Genomic DNA, 19,040 nt, shown 5'->3' on the forward strand with positions numbered 1-19,040 from the left:
TCTCTGCCACTCTGGTCTGTCAGCCTGTTTCATCTTATCAGGAGGCCCTTAAGCAAGTTCAGATTTTATCTTTCTTCTCTACATAAAATTTCTGTGCCTTTTTGATGCAAAATATATTTTACATTAACATCGTTAACTTCCGTGGAGCTTATGCTTCTATCAAGCACATGCTCAAGTGTTATGCTGATAGAGGCACGTTGGGTTGCTGAGTCATACCCTAAAATATGTTCTTTCTTTTTTAGGCTAACTGTATGTGGGTACACAGGAAGGCCAGATGATATATCTCTGCAGCCCATCACTGCCTTTGTCTGCCCCTCAGTCTCCTACTTTAAACTTTCAATCCTCTCACTCCTGTAGCCCTTTTCTGCATTTCATTTCAGTTCTTTTTGGTGATCAGTTGTTTACTTTCCCTGGTTTTGTTTTCTGAAGACTCCTCCATTTTTCTCAGGAAGGGGTTTGAGGTTTTACCAGTAATAGGTTGATGCTGAGCTCCGAGGGAGAGAAAAAAGGCTGGTGATAGCTGGGCATGCATATTTTCCCAGCTTTCTCTGATAGGCAGTCCAAGGACTTCCTGGACCACACCATTAAATACACATATAGTGTATTTAATAGACATATACAGTATGTGACTGTGTGAAGAACTTTGCATATTTTGAACTTACCATTGACTAGTTTCTTTTGGTATTTCCTAATACTAAATGAGGCAAGTGAACAATTCCACTCTTCATTCTGCTCCAGAATTTATAGGCTCTTCCCATATTTACCCTTTCAATATTTTTCAGGCTGAAAGCTGTTTAGAAGTCCTTAGATGCCTTTGATCATCTTTGTCTTTCTTTGTACCTCTGCTTGTTCTTTATTATTTTAAAAGGTGGAGAGACTGGAATTGAACGTGCTCTGAACACATCACAGATTTATACCCCAGCATAATGAAATTTCCTATTTTGTTCTCCTTTTCTTTCTAATATTGTGGATTATTGTTTTTATTTTTGTTGATGACTGAACAATGAGATTTCATAAAATTGCCTACTCTATAAACTATTTCCTGAGCAGCAACATCCAGTTCAGAATCCATCACTTACGAATAGTTGGGATACTTTTTCCAGCAGTTACATTATTCTGCATGAATTTCTGTTCTGTTTCATCTTTCCTGTTATTGCCCAGTCGTGCAGTACCGTGATGTACTTCTGTAAGTCAGATTTCCATTTTGTACTCTTATTCAGGGTAGCTTAGAAGAAGAAGGGGAAAGGCTATGAATAGTCAAGTTTATAGAGTGGTGCTAATGAGGTCATTTCCCTCCCCTCTTTTTTGCTGAACTGACCTTTCTCCTATTTTTATGATTCTCTTTTCCCTTTTGCTGCTGAGTTTCTTTTCTGACTGTATTTTTCTTCCAAATTTGCAAATGCAGGTATTGTGAATCGGAAAAAAAAAGGGAAGAGCAAAGCATGTATTACAGTAGGTGCAGTTGGAAGGCCATGAAGGCAACAAAACTTTGTAGTGACATTTTAAGGACGGATTGTGTGACAGCATTGGACATACACTGGTTTTCCAGTATGTCCAGGGGATTTTAGTGGCATCACTTTAAACAGCTGAAAGTTATTATTCAGGGGAATTGTAATAAATACAGATTAGTATGTAATCACGGCTAGATAAGGTGGATTATATTGTAAGGTGTGTCATGCTTCGTATGCACTGCAGCTATCCGTGTAGTCAGACATTTCATTATTTTTGTTACTTAATCTCAACCTGCATATAAATCAAATGTGCTGTGGGATGAACACAAAGACAAGCTTTCCTGCACTCATCAGATAATGAGTCTAAAACCATCTCTATTTTGTGCGTCCCATATTGTTGGCACTGGAAATTGCTTGCTTGGTTCAGTTGCTCTTGCAATTCACTTTGCTAGAGTCTGTAATATCATTTCCAAATTTTGTATGCTCCAGGACCCGCTGTCACTTTCAGCTTGTGAGTAACTTTCCTGGAAATGTAACTGAATGGCCAATCTGCAGTGTACGCTGCAAGCATACTTTCATATTCTCTTTGAGAACTGTTTTTTGTATGTGGATTGAAAAGCTTACTTAAACCAGCACATTTTATAGTACTCATTGTTTCAGCGTGTTTGCTTGGGATTTTCCAATGTCAAAAACACTCTTATTGAAATTCAAATGTAAGCTAAACTTGAAATAAAAAAAAAAGAGAAGGTGGCTTTACATTGTAGTGGAAAACAGTAATTAGCTCTTCAGACTATTTTCCTGACAATATTAATCTTACTTGTGTATCATACACACAGGCCCACAAAAATTAATTAAATTATTTGACATGCACTTCAGAAATGGACCTGGGCAGACTCAGTTCAAAAGGTACCTTTTTTCTTTTAGACCGAAAAAAAAAGGTTGTAGAGTGAAAATGTCTGCCCAGATTTAGTAACTACCAGCAGTGGAATTACTTGTTTCTGATATTACACCAAAGAACAATGTCAGCTAATTTTGGTCAATAAACATCATCCCTCTTTTTAAATTCTTAGTAAAAGATCTTCAAAAAAGCTTAAAACATGAGGCTTAGTTTTACTTTTGCTCATGTTAAATCTTGTGAAATGGTGGCAATTATTTATCTTCCTCTCTTAACAGGTATTTTGTATTTTTAGGTTCAGTAATACATTTTAAACAGATTAAAATTGTGTTGAAGAAAGAAAATCAGCTTCAGAGCAGGAAAAGAAATTAGAATTTATAAATTGTAGTCATGCCATTTTGACCATCGGTAATTACACTATTTTTATGTTAATGTAGAAACCTCTTGAAAGAAGTATTTAAGCACAAATTATCTATTTACAAAAGAATGGCTTTGGAAATGCTGTGAAAAACATTGAGCTGTGTAGGGATTTAGAACAGATGTCATTTTTAAAAGACTGGGCATACTAAAAAAAATTCATTTCTTAAATGTATAATGTCTCAGATGCGTTGTACATCTAAGCTTCAGACAGTGTGGCACAGAAAAGTGTACTGCAACACTCCCTTCCAGGATTTCTCCAGTTCTGGGGGTTTCATATATCCTGAAGACTTCTGAACGTTAGACTGGGAACTAGGAGTCTCAAGGAATATTTAAGCTACACTCCTTTATAGGGAAGATGTGCCAGAGCAGCTGTTTTCCAGATTTGCTCCTCATGCTAGTGATGAGAAGCTGTAGGAACCCTAGGAATGGTAGATGCTGAAGGAGTTTTCCTGCATTCCCTCTTTCCAAACACACAAATGCTTTGGGGTTTCTTTTGCACTTTGTTCTTAGATTGAGTGTGCTGCTTTCCACTGATGGAGTGGAAAGTAGTCAACCTTCAAGATTCTGAGCCCTGCGGATGGCTCATGTAAAAATGTCCTATGAATTTTGTAAATAGTGAGATGTCTGACTCCCATTTTAAGTAAGTGGGTAAAATTACTCAATGTTATTCTGGACTAGCAGACAAGCATCCCTTCAGGAGGGCAGTGAGACCCAGAAGTACATAGAGCAACCAGGGAAGTGAAAAATCTGGAATATATTTCTTCAAACCCTGATTGCCCCTGACTGAGATATTTGAAGGAGCCTGTGGAAGGTGGGCAATCAAATTCAACTTAGTCCTCTTTTAGGTTTGACAGCCTCTTCATCGTTCCCCCATGTAAAATTGTGAGAATGATGCTTGATGCACCTACTACATGAATGTGTTGGAGGATTAATTATTCTCAGTTCAGCACTTGGAACACCTATTGCAAAGCACTGTGCACAAACATTAAATGTTGTTATTAGTGCTGTGCACCTCATCCAGTGACGCAACACGCAGCTCCACGTAGTCTTCCCTTGCAGAAGGTGACAGCTGGGAAATAGCAAAAGCACCTCTATGGGATCTGAAGATCTGAGCAGGAATCTGTATCAGTGCGCAGAGACATCTATGCAGGAAGCTTGAAGTACTTTTATTGTTATTTTTCAACATAGTTCTCTATCTCCTTTGCATTTGTTGTCTCCAGATACATGTTGTATACCAAAACTACAATATTCTGAAAGGCTTAAAACCTCAGAAAGGTATATTGTTTAAACTAAAACTTTTCCAGGAGATAGAAAAAAAAAACAAAACCAATTTATGAAAATGAATGCCATGATTTGTATAGGTGTGAATTGGGGTCCATCAATCACCATAAAGCAAGGGAGCATATCAAGGAAAGATTCAGCTTGGGCAAACCTTGCAGTTGGGCAATTTTCTCTGCATCTGTTACTGACCACTAGTGGACAGAAGGTACAGAGCGACAATGTTTTGACCTGACTCCACTACAGCTGCTCTCAGCGCCTGGTTTACAGCATGCATGGGTTTGGTTCCACATAATTACTAGGCTAAAACAAAGCCACGTTTCCTTTAGAAGTAATTTGGGCCAATTATTATTATGTGTGTGTGTATAAAACACAATTTATCAAAGAATATAAGTTGGAGAATTATCCAATTTTGAATTTTTTTTTAAATAATTTTTTAGTTCTATTGCCTTTATCTACTATTTAAAGAAATCCTGGTTTGCAAATGTGAGCATTATTGTATGTGTTTGTTGTTCAAATGCTTGATATAATTACTGGCTTTTACAATGCAAGAATGTCTTGATCTAGCAGGTTACAGATGACTTAGGAAGGAGTGTTCATTTACAATGTTATTCCAGATTACACACCATACAATAAGTATGTTAATGTGAATTTCCCAGACATCAGCCCCAGTGTTTAAACACAGAACTGTCAAAGAGATGCTAAAAAAGCAATCTGAGACAGTTATGCAGTCTTTTTACTATATCACTCACTGCTGTGTTCTAAAAGGTTGAAATGAGAGGGAGAAAGCATTAAGTGGGCACTTACATGATTGTCACTGCTTTTAATGAATACTAAAAATTCTGCTTGGTACAATACTGGGAGAGAAGCAAAGCACATCTGCTCTTCAAGTTGGCTTTTTATCTCTTGAAGTTGCGAATTGGTAACAATTGTAAGCAGCAAAGGAAGTCACATTGGTAAAGTTGCCTAACCTCTTAGTGCAAGAGGAGCCTGGAGTATAAACATCCTGCGTTTGCTTTTGATGTATTTGCATTGTTTATCTAATATAAGAAGAGGAAGGCTTGCTGATAGAATGGAATGAACCTCTAAGTACACAAAATTCTACTTCCAATGAACTCAGATGCGGGGAAATGGCAAAGGCACACTGTTCAGTGCTTTGCATTACGCAGTTTGTAGTTCAAGTGACAGTCCCCCAGCATTTCAAATTATTTGGTAGAAATTATGTTCACCATAAAAAGGACCTGCTGTAGTTTACAAGTTAAGAATTGCTGTAATGATTTTGTAACTGGTGCATAAAAACACAAAAAATTAGATGTTCAGTTGATTTTCTTAATTAGTAATCTGCAGTAATGAAAGAAATAAACAAAGATGTTACTAGCTAAACAAATATATACTTACATTCTCATTCACATTGTATTACCAGAGCTATTATCAGATTCTTGTAGTTAGCAAACAAAGGCTAAGAAACTTTCTGAGAAGGCCTTGCCACAACTGACAAAATCCCTACATACCTAGTTAAGAAGCTGCCAAGGTGAAGACACCTTTTGGCTACACGTAAGTTAAGTATGATTTCCCAGGCTTTTCAGTAGTTAAAAAAAATCTCAAAGAATAACAAATTAGGGCTGCTCCAAAAGTAATGCTTGCTATTTTATTAAGTTGGCCCACAATGTCAGAGGCAGATATCGGTGGTATGGCAGTAGAAGTTGAAGCTTTCTACCTATATTTCATTGCATTTTGTTGTTGTGCGACAAATGGGAGCAGAAAGACAGTCTCGCAGAATGAAGTCTGACATGGAAGTGCACATGAAACAAAGGGGAGTCACTGAATTTCTCTGTGCAGAAAAATGGTGCCCAGTGATATTCATCAACACTTCCTGAACATTTCTGGAGACGAAGCAGTGGCTGTGAGCACAGTGAGGCAGTGGGTAGTGCATTTCAGCAGTGGCAACAGCGATGTGGAAGTGAAGCCATGTTCCAGAAGACCATGCAGATCTTTGTGAGCATGGCATGCCAGCTCTTTTTCATTGCTGGTGAAAAAGTGTAGTTAATGGTGGTAGCCACTGCTGAAAAATAGTGCTTTGGAGTTGAGATTTTCCTCTATCAAGTAGTGTTATTGTGCTCTTTGTATTTGATGTAGTTTCCATGGAAATAAATAGGAAGCATTGCTTTCGGAGCAACACACATGTTTATTCAGGAGATTTGGGACAGATTTTCTTGTGTGATGAGTTGCTCTGGGAGTAGAACCACTGCTGCCTGGCTTCTTAGATTTTGTCTTGAAGATTTTCTGCGGGATCTTAGGGCATCTCATAAGAGTTGTCATCTTTCTGAAGCCTCTCTTCCAGATTGTACATGAGTCTTATTAGGCACTTACTTCCAGGAAACTCAAAGGAACGTAATTATTTTTGAGGCCTCCACTCCTCTGCCTATTGTAGTAAATGACTTTTAAATCTGGTGGGCATTTTCAGAGGGATGCTGAGAAAGGTACAGAATTGTAAGGTGCAATGGTTTTGTATTTGTAAAAGAAAGAAAAATATACCCTTTTCTGAAACTACTAAGTCAAGTGCAAGAAAATGTGATTCTGGCATTTTTCTGCATACAAAAGAGAATTGGAAAAAAAAAAAAAAAAAAAAAAAACAGAAGGAAAAATGAGGAAAAAAAGATAAAGAATCATGTAGCAGAGAAGGGAAAGGAAAGAAAAATAATCTGTTAACTCATGTTTAGATAGTGGCTGAAAGAGTGGGTCATTGCTTGGAGCTCCATTCCAAATTGGCAGAAAGCAAATACTGGATGTGTCCTAAAAGAGAAAGCCCTGAAACCCAGGACTGAATTGGAGCCAATTTGTTTCTGACAGAATTTTGATGTCTAAGCATTTCTGTTGATTCCAAATCCAAATAGGATGAAAAGATTGATTATGGAGAAAAATACTCTTTTATTTCTCGCAAGTGAGGCATTCCAGGAGAGGGAAAAATTATTTTGAAGAAAAAAAAAAAAGTGAAGTTTTGCTTAGAAGTGTAATTTTTATTCACCCCAAAATATTTTTAAATGACATTTTGTTTCATTTTGTTTCCTTGGTAATGTCAGAACCATAAAATGAATTTCCAAATATATCTCATTTCATCCAAATGGTATTTTAATGATTTTAATACAGAAAACTATTTGGGCGAAATTCTCCAACCAGTCTAGTTGTACTTCCTCTCCAGGCTATGCAGCTATTTTAGCAGAAGCTTTTCAGGTGTGAAGAACTCGGTAATCCCATGTCTTTGGCAAAATCACTTGTCTTGATTTGACTAATCAAAATAAGAAATCGTGAAAAAAATACATATTTTCCCCAAATTCATAACTTTTTTTTTTTTTAAATCATCTTTGACTCCCATAGCATATGTTCTTGCATGTGTTTTTTGGCACTCCTGAAGGGCAGATCTATTTCTTACATGCTTGCTGACTTATTTCACAGGGGAATGAATTTTGTCCTGGATATGTGTGCAGAACTCCTGTGACAACCATAAGTTTTCTTTAATATCTTTGTATGCATAGAGTTCCTGTACTAAAATGAAGTTTGCTACCTGCCCACCAGCAAAGCCATATGCTAGCATCAAATGTTAATTGGCTATCAGTCAAGTATTGAGTCCTTCTCACCTGCTAAATGGATAATGCGAGAAACTTATACAGAAGTTAATGGAATATACTTGCTAGTCCTTGTTAAATTGCTTGTTTACTATAGATTTGTTTCATTAGAATCACATGGAATGAGTATCTAATTTCTTACAGCATTGCAGGCTCTTTAAAATTCTCATTCGTTTGCCAGTGTAGACTTACAGACACCCAGGATGGAGGGGACCTCAGATCATCCTGCACAGCAGCCCTTATTCTTCAGAAAGGGTCCCTTGGCAGTAAAAGTGGGAGCTCTGCTTTCAGTTTCTGCCATACTCAGACTGATGATGGGATGCACCATGGCTAGTTTGTAGCTACTGCTGTCTTAGGTAGGAATCATTCTTGCCAAGCCATGAAAGCTTTCATGACTGTGAATTCAACATTCTTAGCTCAGCTTGTTCAACAAGGGACAGAAAGTGTGCCTGAAGTTATTTATACCCAGCTTGCCATTAGTACCCACTACAAGGTGCAGGATCAAGCGATCAGCCTGGAAGAATCTGAATTCAAAAGTGGTGACACAAAAAATAATAGATGGAAAAGTGGTTGTTCTCAAACTATGGGCATGTATGAAAATTCCAGGTTACTGTGCTGTGTACTCTTGGAGAGGTCTTGGTCCAGCCATAGTCCAAGCCAGAGCTATAGAGTGTGCCATAGTCTGTGCCTCGGATTGGAAAACCATGTGTTTGCGTTGGAAGGATGTACTAGAATAAAAAAATACCAAACTATTTAAATAACAAAATATAACGAGAAAAAGTATTATGCTGTAGGTCAGGAGAAGGAAAGAAAGTTGCTATTCCAAGGTAGTTTTCAGGTAAATATCAGATATTGATAGTATTTGGTGGATCTTAAGGCCGTAGAAGGCACTCAGAACATTAAAAAATTTTCAGGATTGCATTCACACACCACATTGGATTGTGTTTCTACTACAGTAAGGTAGTGGCGCCTTTGAGGTTAATGGTAGGGGGATTGTACCTTTAATACACATATGTATAGTATTCAGTGCTGACTTCTGCATGTGGACTGTGAGTACTGGTAAATATTTGTCATACTAGAAAGGCAGGAAATGTATATAATCAGTACTGTGATCTGAGAGCTGAGGGTCTTATACATCTTCTACGTATAGTTCATGACAGCAGTGCCCAGCCAAGAGCAAGGTTTCAAAGATTTCCTTCTAAGGTGAAGTTTGTACTGTAAGAGCGCTTGGTGTGAAGCATGTTTGTAAGTCTTCTAAGGACAAAATTGAAACAAAATACTGTTAAATTTATGTGCAAGCAGAAAGAATTACCTCAGTGTGTTAGACAGAGGGTAGAGAGAGCTAGTGGAGACAAAGGAGAGAAATTGGTGTAGCAAGTTGCTGCCTGGTATGGAATGAAAGGAAAAGAAAGAGGAAAAGAAAAAAAAACTGAGCTGCAAACTCATCAAAAACAGAATTGTTAATTGAAAAGCTGACAGACCTGTAACTACAGCAGTGCTGCTGGCCGCCACTATAATAAATGTAACTGTACATTTAGAGTAATTTGCTAATTTGCCTATGTAACACCCACAGACAGCAACATGACATAAATACATTAGTGGAAGCAACAACTATAACCAGCTCATACAGGTTCTTGGCTGCTAGATGGATGGATCAGATGAGCTGGAAAAGATTTACAAAACAGAATAGAAATGGAATTGTTAACAATGTTGTGGCATGCTGGATTTCTTTTTTTTTTTTTCTCTCCTTATTTTCCTCAGAATGCTTTAAGTCCTGTAGATGACCTTACATTATGCAGCACATAAAAAACATTTAAAACTTGTGTATGTGTGCACACAGAAATATGGAAATGGAGTATACATCTGCAAAAAGTGGAGCATGAAGCATTTCAGAAACAAAAATTGCAGTATTTACATTTCAAGAAGTCTTTCACATGAATAATTGAGTCTGTGTGTAATAATTAATACCCGAACAGAGTTTCCCTTAATACATTTTCTAAAAGCACAGATGTATTGGGTCCACAAGCGGGATGGTAAGATCAATTTTCCTAATAATAAAGTCAGAAATGTCTGAAATGAATACAAAGGAGTCATGCAGATATTTTCATTCAGAAGACACTGAGTTCAGCCATTTATATACCTCTATGGGCTAGTGTTTCTGTTCTCTCCTCTTTCTGGAGCTCTGAATCCCACTGTTGGATTTTATCTTTCATCCTACTGATGCCAACTCCTACCACACGTATGGACTGGTGACATAAAAACCCTGTAGGTTTTCTCTCAAATGCACACGAAGCACTCAGCAGAAGTCTTCTAGGACAGGTGATCCCTGCTTTATGGGTAGAGTCCAGCTGATAACCAAAGTGGAGTCAGGTGGAAGGGTTCTCTTGCAGTATTGCTTTCAGGAGAAAACACGTGTGGGGGGATATGTACTCTTGCCTTAGGCAGGAGGTTGCTGTTAGGTTTTTCACTAACTGTGAGTTGTAAAATATTCTTAAACATGAGTCACTTTAAATTATAGACCATGGATCCAAGGAAGTCAGTGAGAAAATAGAGCTGTGAAAAGCTAGGAATCTCTGGGGGATGTGGAGTTCTGACAGTGAAGCTCAAGGCCTGTCTTGTTTGAAGTCTTGGTCTTCATACTGGGGCAGGGAGGGCAGCAGACCCATGGGTGACCCAAGCCTTTAGTCAGTGAGACTTTGTCAGTGCAAGCTGGCAATGACCGCAGGGCTAGGGAATGAGAACTGGGATAATTTATTGAGCATTGTGGCTGGTTTCCTTTGAACCCTAATTTCTGTCACTGAGTTGTCATGGCTGTCACAGTAAGTGATACTTGCAACGCAAATGGCAATTAAAGGGAAGTAAATACTAGAGCAGAAGTCTGCAGACTGTTATTTAAGGATGATGAGTTGAAAGTAGTTTCAACACAATAATGCTAAGCAAGCTAAATCGTACTGTGCCCTGAAGAAGACAGCAATGTCATTTACCCGAAATCACCAGGAATTATAGTAACACTGAGAAGGAATGTGCTCAATTGTTTTGACTATGTGAGCCTATTATAGGAATCGATAATAGTTTGTGAGTCTGCCTATTTTCTTTGATCGGATTTTCCATAAAACAAGTAATTTGTTTGTTTTTCACTGTTTTAGGTAGCCTGCCCTATGAATACAAGATTGTGATAGCAGGAAATCATGAATTGACCTTTGACCAGGAATTCATGGCTGACTTAATCAAGCAGGACTTTTACTATTTCCCCTCTGTTTCTAAGCTGAAGCCAGAGAGCTATGAAAATGTACAGTCTCTTCTAACAAACTGCATCTATCTTCAAGACTCTGAAGTGACCGTGAGGGGATTCAGAATATATGGCTCCCCTTGGTAAGCAGGTTTTATAGCATACATTAAAAAATATTGTTGATTGCTATCGCATCAGCCATTTTGTATGCATTCAGCCATATTTGGATTGCTGTGTTAGGAAGAAAAGTAGTACTCAATTTGATAAAGTTTTATATATTGTCTTGTAATGAATCACTCTTGTGACAAAATTATATGCTTGTACAGAACGGGTATTGTTAATAAAAAAATGATGGGGGAAAGATAGAGTACTCCTCTAGACTCTTACCCAGGAGCAGTTCTTTAATATAGTCCTTGCAGATCTTTTTCTGTCATAAAGTCTGTTTTCAACACTTAGTAAGTTTATATAATTACAGGTTAATTTTATTGCCAGGATAGATTCTTTTGACAGTTTCTGTCCTACAGATGATATTTAAGGTTCATTAATGTATACAGTAGTCATGTAAAGCAGCAAGCTTGTTTCACTATTTGTTCAGGTTTTTTTTTTCCCTTTGCATCCCTCAGAATCCTACTTTCCTTTATACAGTAGTAGCTTTCCTCAAGGTACAGCTGAGCTTTAAATTAATTAAAATCAGCAAATTAGTTGCAGCCAAGTATTTCATGGATTTTGCTATACTTTGTGAACACTTAAAACTCCTTGAAGTATCAGAGATAGATAGGCCTTGGCTTCCTGGCCCCCACCTTTAACCTCTCATGTGCTTCTTCTGTGTCACTGACATTACATTATAATGTTATTTCTGCAAGTAAGATTATAAATTAGGTCTTTTATGAGCATTCCATACACATTTAAAATAAGTTAAAATTTATTTTAAAAGGCATGTTTTTAAGAAAAAATATTATTCTTCCTTTTAAAATCACATCAGGCTGGAACATAGCAAACAAGTTGTCAAACCTGATGCATATACCCCAGTGTGAATTTTCAGTGTGAATAAACTGTGAAATCTTTTGAAATTTTTTTTTTTAATGAAAACTGGCATTTTCCCATTTGGTTACATGAGATGGGCGTTCATTTTTTCCAAGCTTATTGTTCTACATTTTTCTGTATTAAACAGCTTCCCTCTTAACTGCACCCTTCTCTCTTCTTTTAGTCCTCCAAATCTTTCTGTTGCTGGTTGTTTTTTTGTGTGTTTTTTCAACCTTCCCACCTGCCTGCTGTGTTGTAGTTCATCTTCTTGTGTCTACCATGTATTCAATCAATATACAATTCACTTCATTTTCCAAATTGTTAGGGAAGATACTAGATTGTATAATTCCCAATATTAACTTCTGAGAAATGCCACTTGGCATCTCTTCCCATTTTGATGTTCAACTGTAAATACTGTAATTATGCTCTGTTTACAATATGTCTGGCAACTTCATATCTTCATTGCAGTATTCATAACCAGGCACCATATTTCTAGTGTCAGTAATAATTTTCCAGGCAGTAAAGTACCAAAGTCTCATTAAAGTCTCGATAAATTAGATTAAAGCAAAATACTATCTATAAAGTAGCACTAAGTATAGGCAAAAAGAAACATTTGAACTTTCTGGGTTTGATTAGGTCTGTAAAAATCTGTCGAAAAAACCTTTTTCCACCCACCAAACCATAAATGTTTCTGTAAAATATGATCTGTTGCTTTCCCTTTGTGCATTTATCCTGTGATTTTTGCACAAATTTTCTAGGCTGTCTGGCATGACCCATTGTTCTTGAAAAAGATCACTTCTCATTTTTTCATGCATTCATTTAGATTTACTGTCATACTTATTTTTCCAATTCTGTAGTGCTTTGGGTTATATCTTAGCTTCTATGGTACATGCTTCACAGTGTTGCTAACTCATTTCCCACCCTGTTATGGTCCCAGAAGGTAAGAGTTGCAGAGTCCTTTGAAGATCTTGACTTATATGATATAGGAGAGAGTCTTTGTGATGAAAACTAGGCTGGGAAAGCTTTTCTGACAAAAAGACCTAGTGCCCACAGCATTGCAAACAGGTATCTTCCAGAGACATTAAATTATCCACTATGTTATAAAGGTTGAAGATGCCTCCTAGAATCTGACAAGTGTAGTGGGTATCCACTGATTCCCTTTCTGCCTGCTAATTCTACCAGAATGTCTGTGGAACTGGGATGATGCTTAAATCTGCCTTTGCATATCCCGTGTTGTCTGGTTTCCATAGGTTTGACCATCTCTGGTTTCCCCTCTGACGAGATGTTTTTTTCTTTTTGCCATTTTAAGCATTCCTGCACCAGCTTTGTTGAATTAGGCCTGACATTATGCTCCTGTTGTTTCAGCCAAACTGTTCTTTTTTTTGTCTCTTTGTTACTATGCAGTGCATGAAGCAATGTCATGTCTAATGAAAACAGCAGCAATAACAATAAGAAGTAGCTCTAAATCATTCTATCAGAAGGATGCATGGAAGAAAACTTGGTAGAAGTAACCAAGTTCCATCAGCAAGGCCACTGGTCAGAAAACTTAGGAAGAGAAAAAGCTGTTGTGTGTGGGTTAAACTGCCTGTCTGCTAAACTGAAGGCTGAGTACAAGTCTGTGCCTAATGAGCACTACTGTTCTTCAGTATTTCTTTTTGTTTCTGTACCTCATTTGCCCAGAAAAGAAAGGTGTTTTCAGAGTCTCTCTGGGAAATTAATATTTCTTTATACATTGCAACAATGATAAAAACTAAAAGGTACAGAACATTGGTGAACTTTTTGTGGTGAATCTTTTATTGCCTTTACATCGTGAAGCCAGTCCTTTACAAAAAGCTTACAAATCCAATAAAGACTTCAAAATTTAGAGTTCTTGAACCACTCAGCTCAATAAGAGAGCTAAGTTTCATGCAGTTGCTTGCTCAGTATCCTAAAATGTTTTCTTTTCCAGCCTTGAAAATATGCATATAGCTTTCTTAGAGGATTTGTTTAATTGGAGAACTCCCAATTAGAGTTTCTGTTTGTTGTACATGCATAACTCTAATTAGAAGGTGAGCTATGTAAAAACTGGGGCCCCAGGTCCTGCCTTTCTGTTTCTGATTACAGCCCTGACCCTCAGTCTTAATTTACCCTGTGTAAAAATAAATGCAAGCTACAGATATCCCTCCTTTATGAAAAAGGCTGGTCATTGTTTGTAAAGTACTTTGAGAGCCCTGGAATAAGGTCTGAGTGAATGCCAACCGGTATTAACTGAGTGTGTTTACCTGTAGCCATCTGTATTTTTGTATGTGACCTGTAGAGAATTAGATTATATTTCTGGTTAAGATGTTTTAGTTGCAGAGTAAACCTTGAAAGCTTGATTGGTTTGTATAACGTGCAATTTTCTAAGGCCTTTTAAGTAGGTACCAATTGTATGTAGTTAAATATATTCTACAGCACTTGGATATTTTGACCTCTAGTATTATCTGAAACTCAGTGGTTGTTTTTAATTGCAGAGAAGAAATGGGACACTGTCTTGTCTCAGAAACCAACGCTATAACTCTCCTGGGCTTCAGAGGCAAGATTTCAGCGCCACATTGAACCTCTACTCAATAACAAAAATGTAACTGCCTGAAGCATTAATTACACTGGTAGTATAATCAGGAAGGGAGCAGCCATTTTGATGCCAATACAAAAGCTTTTGTTTGAAAATATTTGCAACACAAGAGACTCGAGGACCAGGGGACTATCAGTAAATACAGTGAGGGAGAGGAGCATAAAGACATGCTTCATCAGAAACTTGAGAATACCTGGATTTTAAATATATCCAGAGAATCTTGAGTTTTAAGGGTTTTCTGTGTCTATGTTTGGCCAAGGAATCTGGTGCTCTTCATAGTGCACTACACACTATTGGTTCATGTGCCTGGATGAGCAAACCATGAAGCAATTTGCCAGAGAGGTTTAATTTATTTTTTAGCAGTGTTTAAAATAATAATGTATAGATACTTATGCAGCAAGCAGGAACAACAGGGAGGTGGCAGAACACCCATGCTTAGGCGTTTCCAAGTCTTAACACAACAGTCATGGCTGACCCTGTCTAGTGACTGTTACTGCCTTTCTTGGAGTGGTAGGTTGGGCTGAAAACTTACAGAGATCCCTTCTGAGCAATGTTGCTGTGATTGTAAGTCCTGCTGTGGAGCTAGAGTGAGGTATGAGTGTTGATACCTGAAATGAACTGGTATTAAAATGTTAACGCTAGGAAGCTTTTCCCTTGACCTCTAACTGTCAACGAGCAGTGGATAGTCCAGACAAACGGTTTGAAAGTCAGGAAGCCAAAATAACACTAGAAGTATGCATTTGTGGCAGAAGTTCTTTTCTGTGTCATCAGACTGAGTGTTATCTGCATGAGGATATCATGCACGGACTCATATTAATTAATGACTAGCGAGCATTATAGGTCTTCAGCTTTCCATTATAGTTCCTTACCTCCATAATGTACAAAAACATACTATTATTGCAAAGGTAGGAGTGTTAGCATCCAGAATTAAGATAAAATCCACCTGTGCCTGTGTACTGCTAGCAGTTTTAATTAGTCATACACTGAGTTTGCACAAGATTCGTTCAGTGCACAAGATGTGTTGTGCTTGCTGAATGGACATCTATGGATTCTGTGCTCATTATTTAATTACAATCATTTATTTTTACACGGTGTTAAGGTGCACGTATGCTTTGTATTGTCATGAGAGCACCTTGCTGAGTTTCATACTTGCAGGTGTGATCCTGAGTGTTGCTACATCTGCTTCTCTGTTGCATGAGGTTCCAGTAGTACCAGGCTGAAGCATGGCTGGAGCTTAACAGGCTCTGCTGTGCTATGTTGTTTCTGTTGAGCTTTTAACAACCCAGTGAGTAAATAACATAGCCCTCTGTTCTACTCTTGCATACCGTAACTAATGAGAAGACTTGAAACTGAATGAATTGACCCCTATATCTGGCAAAGGTTATACTGCTGCTGCCTTAATGTCTAATATTGCATCCCTGCCTCATTTATTGGTAAAGTATACATTTGCAGAAGTTATTTTGTGTTTATGCCCTGACCTTGTGGAAAATGGCAGGAATTTCTATTTAAAGGTGGACTATTGTGCATTAATGGCAAGGTAAGAGTATGTCTTTTACTTGATGTAGCAGGAGAAATGTATGTGGCAGAAGGAAGGCATCTTTTTCCTAGCCACTGAATCTCCATAATGCTTCTAAGCAGCTGTACAGAGCTGTAGGAGAAACTTCTGTCATCCTCTCCTAAAACAGGCATATAAAGTGGCAGGAGAGCATTTTATCTCTTTTTGCAGTTTTTCATTTTCCTCAATGTGGCAGAGAGAGCAGCAATCAAACTCTTTTTCCCAAACATGACCATTCTGTTATTCTAAGTGACACGTTGTCCTGGATAGCTTTAAAAAGCCCTTTTGGATGAGATTGCCTCCAGACTCATTATGCAGAGAGTGGATTTTTGTTTGGCTTTGATTATCTGGAGGAATCTATTTCTTCTGAGCAGACCCTCGTTTTTCTTTTTGCAAAATTACTTTTTTTTTTTTTCCTAGTGTCTATGTATTCATATTTCCTTCTTCATTTTTTTGTTATAGCCCATCTGGAACTTGAGAAACTTTTATTTCTATCAGGGAAAATGGAAGAACAAAGATTAGTATCAGCCTAGAAAGACATTTGTGGCCATTTGTGTTGAAGTGACAGATGCCCAGGCAGGACTCTTGTTTTTTTTTATAGCTTTTCTCTAACAGGACGCTGATTAGATACAGTCCTCATGTGTTTACACAGAGGCCAACAGCTCTCATACAACATTTCTGTTCAGGTAATGAGAACCTAATGAAGAGGGTTAGGGGTGTATGTAGGGGAAGTATTTGTTCTGTTCATTTATTGTTATTACTGAGCATCTTGGGTCAAGGATGGAAGCTCTGCCTATGTAATTGTAAGCTGTGTAAGTGTAAGGCACATTGACCTGTCAGTTGCAGCAGCCATCATCTCATCCAGAGTAACCTCAACAGGGCCTTATTATCAATGTCATTCATCACCCCACTTTGATGCTAAGGCTGGAAAGCTGTTCCAGCCTCTTGGCCCTTTCTTCAGTGCACTGCAGCTGTCTGTACTGTTATGGCATGCAGCCAAGTGCCCTTGTTCAAACTGTGTAGTCCAGAGTCATCAGTAGTGCTTAGCTACAGGTGTGTAACATCCTTTTACTCTTTTCCTTGACCGATTTGGTTTTTTAGTTGCAAAGTAGGAGACTCTGTTATACTCATTTTCAGACTCTGTTCTCACATGTGTGCACATGGAAATGAGCATGCTTTGGACAGGAAAATTGGTGAGCTCCATGCAATTGCAGTAGATTCAGAGAGCATGCAAAGGGCAAAAGGAGGCAGGCTGATTTTTATTTCACATGGAGTCTAGTCCATTCATAGCCTAGTCTCTTTTTCAGTGCCTACCTCCTCCATCTTTTCAAGAGCGGCTTATAATAGTCGCTTTCATTCCTCACTGAACCCAGTTTCCATCAGTGAAATAATGTAACAAAGATTTATAGATTCATTTCATGAGAGGGACATGCTTTCATTTTGCCAGTAATGAATCATCTCATGTTTACTTTGCCAGACCTTGTACAAATCTTTACAGTCATTGAGGTGAACATCAATTAAAATGAAGCTGTATTAAAATAAAATATTGACTTCATTTAACATAATGCACCTCCCAAGTTGGGAGCATGGCTTACTCATGACAAAGCAGCAGCAATGCAAGATATTATGTTGCACATTTCATCCTCTGTAAAATACACAGAAAATAATCACTGTTCTTCTGCCTCAAAATGACCACTTTGATTCTTAGTTCTTATTTCCCCTTTCATATCTATGAAATAAACTATTCCGTATCTTGCTTGTGATGGAAATACATAGAGAAGCATTATTGGACAATTTTTCTAAATAAAATATCTGATCCACATTTGTTCTCTCCTTTCTGCACTTCGCTTTGTTAAAAGATAAAAATTCAAAGATCTGAAGTGCAATTGCTTACATACTGGCTTGTAAAGCAGTGAAATACTATGCAGAAATTCTTGCAGATGTCAGAGTAAGTAGATTTTTGAGCAGGCAGCTTGTTGTCATGTCTGGCTGTGTCAGTGCTAAAGTTTACAGAACGCTGGGTGTGGACATACTGCAGACTGCTGGGTTTTGATTGCTCAGAAATTTAATAATGGTGGATATTCCCTGTTTTTGCAACTCAGGAGCTATTTGGAGCTCTTTCTTTATCAGTGATGAGGCAGGCAATATAAATGAATAATTTAGGTACACAGACATAGCTTGTGAGGAAGAAGAATGCTGGCTGGGAGCAGGAGTAGTAGGCTCCGCTTCTTGTTTAGAACTCAGGCATCTCAGGTTTCAGAAATTTTGGGGAAGATGTTGGCATCTAAGCCTTCCTAATGTGGCTGTGTGATTATGGTTAGAATGCTGAAGATGTTTTATTTCAGGCATTCAGTCAAAGGTAGGTAAGATGTGACAGATGGGTAAGAAATGGCAACGTGTTCAGGGGAGAGAAAGCGAAATTGATCATTCTGTTAAAATATATTAATTACAGTCTGTGGCACATAGATGCAGGTTTAATTGTATTTTAATGGAATGCTCGAGTGATATTTTTATTTCCTTTTCTGTACTTATCAGAAATTGTTTTCCATTTTGGAGAGTGCTGCTTCTAAAAACACTTAAAACTGCAATTCACTGTAGTTTAGTTTGCAACATATGGGAGATCGTAAGAATGTTTTTTATTCCTGCAAAATGGTTTTGATCTATTAAATTCAGCTGTTTAGGGGAGGTGGTGGGGAGAAATGTAAGATGTTGAACTCTTGAAGTGTAAAAGGTTTGCCAGTAACAGAAAGAAACTGAGACTTAAGAGTGCATTCTGGCTGTTTTATCATCAGAAATAGATCACTGAATATATATATGCATTTTTTTTTACTAAAGGTACTTTGCTAAAATCGGTGCATTTTGTATGGTAAATGCTGTCTGGCAAGCATTCTCTTTGCATGACTTGGAAACAAAGGAAATGTGTGAGTGCCATTCAGTAGACAAGAGGTATACAGGTGTCATTGTTTATATGAG

The 19,040-nt window shown here is 37.8% G+C and overlaps 1 protein-coding gene across 6 annotated transcripts in view; it reads left to right on the plus strand.

Moving 5' to 3' along the window:
• Positions 1-19,040, plus strand: part of MPPED1 (metallophosphoesterase domain containing 1) — a 61,140-nt gene that overhangs the window by 22,789 nt on the left and 19,311 nt on the right. For all 6 annotated transcript variants that reach the window (XM_048964273.1, XM_048964267.1, XM_048964283.1 and 3 more), the window contains exon 4: positions 10,814-11,039. In XM_048964273.1, coding sequence (XP_048820230.1) covers positions 10,814-11,039 — 226 coding nt within the window. The remainder of the gene's footprint in view (positions 1-10,813; positions 11,040-19,040) is intronic.

Source organism: Lagopus muta, chromosome 1, assembly GCF_023343835.1.
Source record: "Lagopus muta isolate bLagMut1 chromosome 1, bLagMut1 primary, whole genome shotgun sequence".
Taxonomy (NCBI): domain Eukaryota; kingdom Metazoa; phylum Chordata; class Aves; order Galliformes; family Phasianidae; genus Lagopus; species Lagopus muta.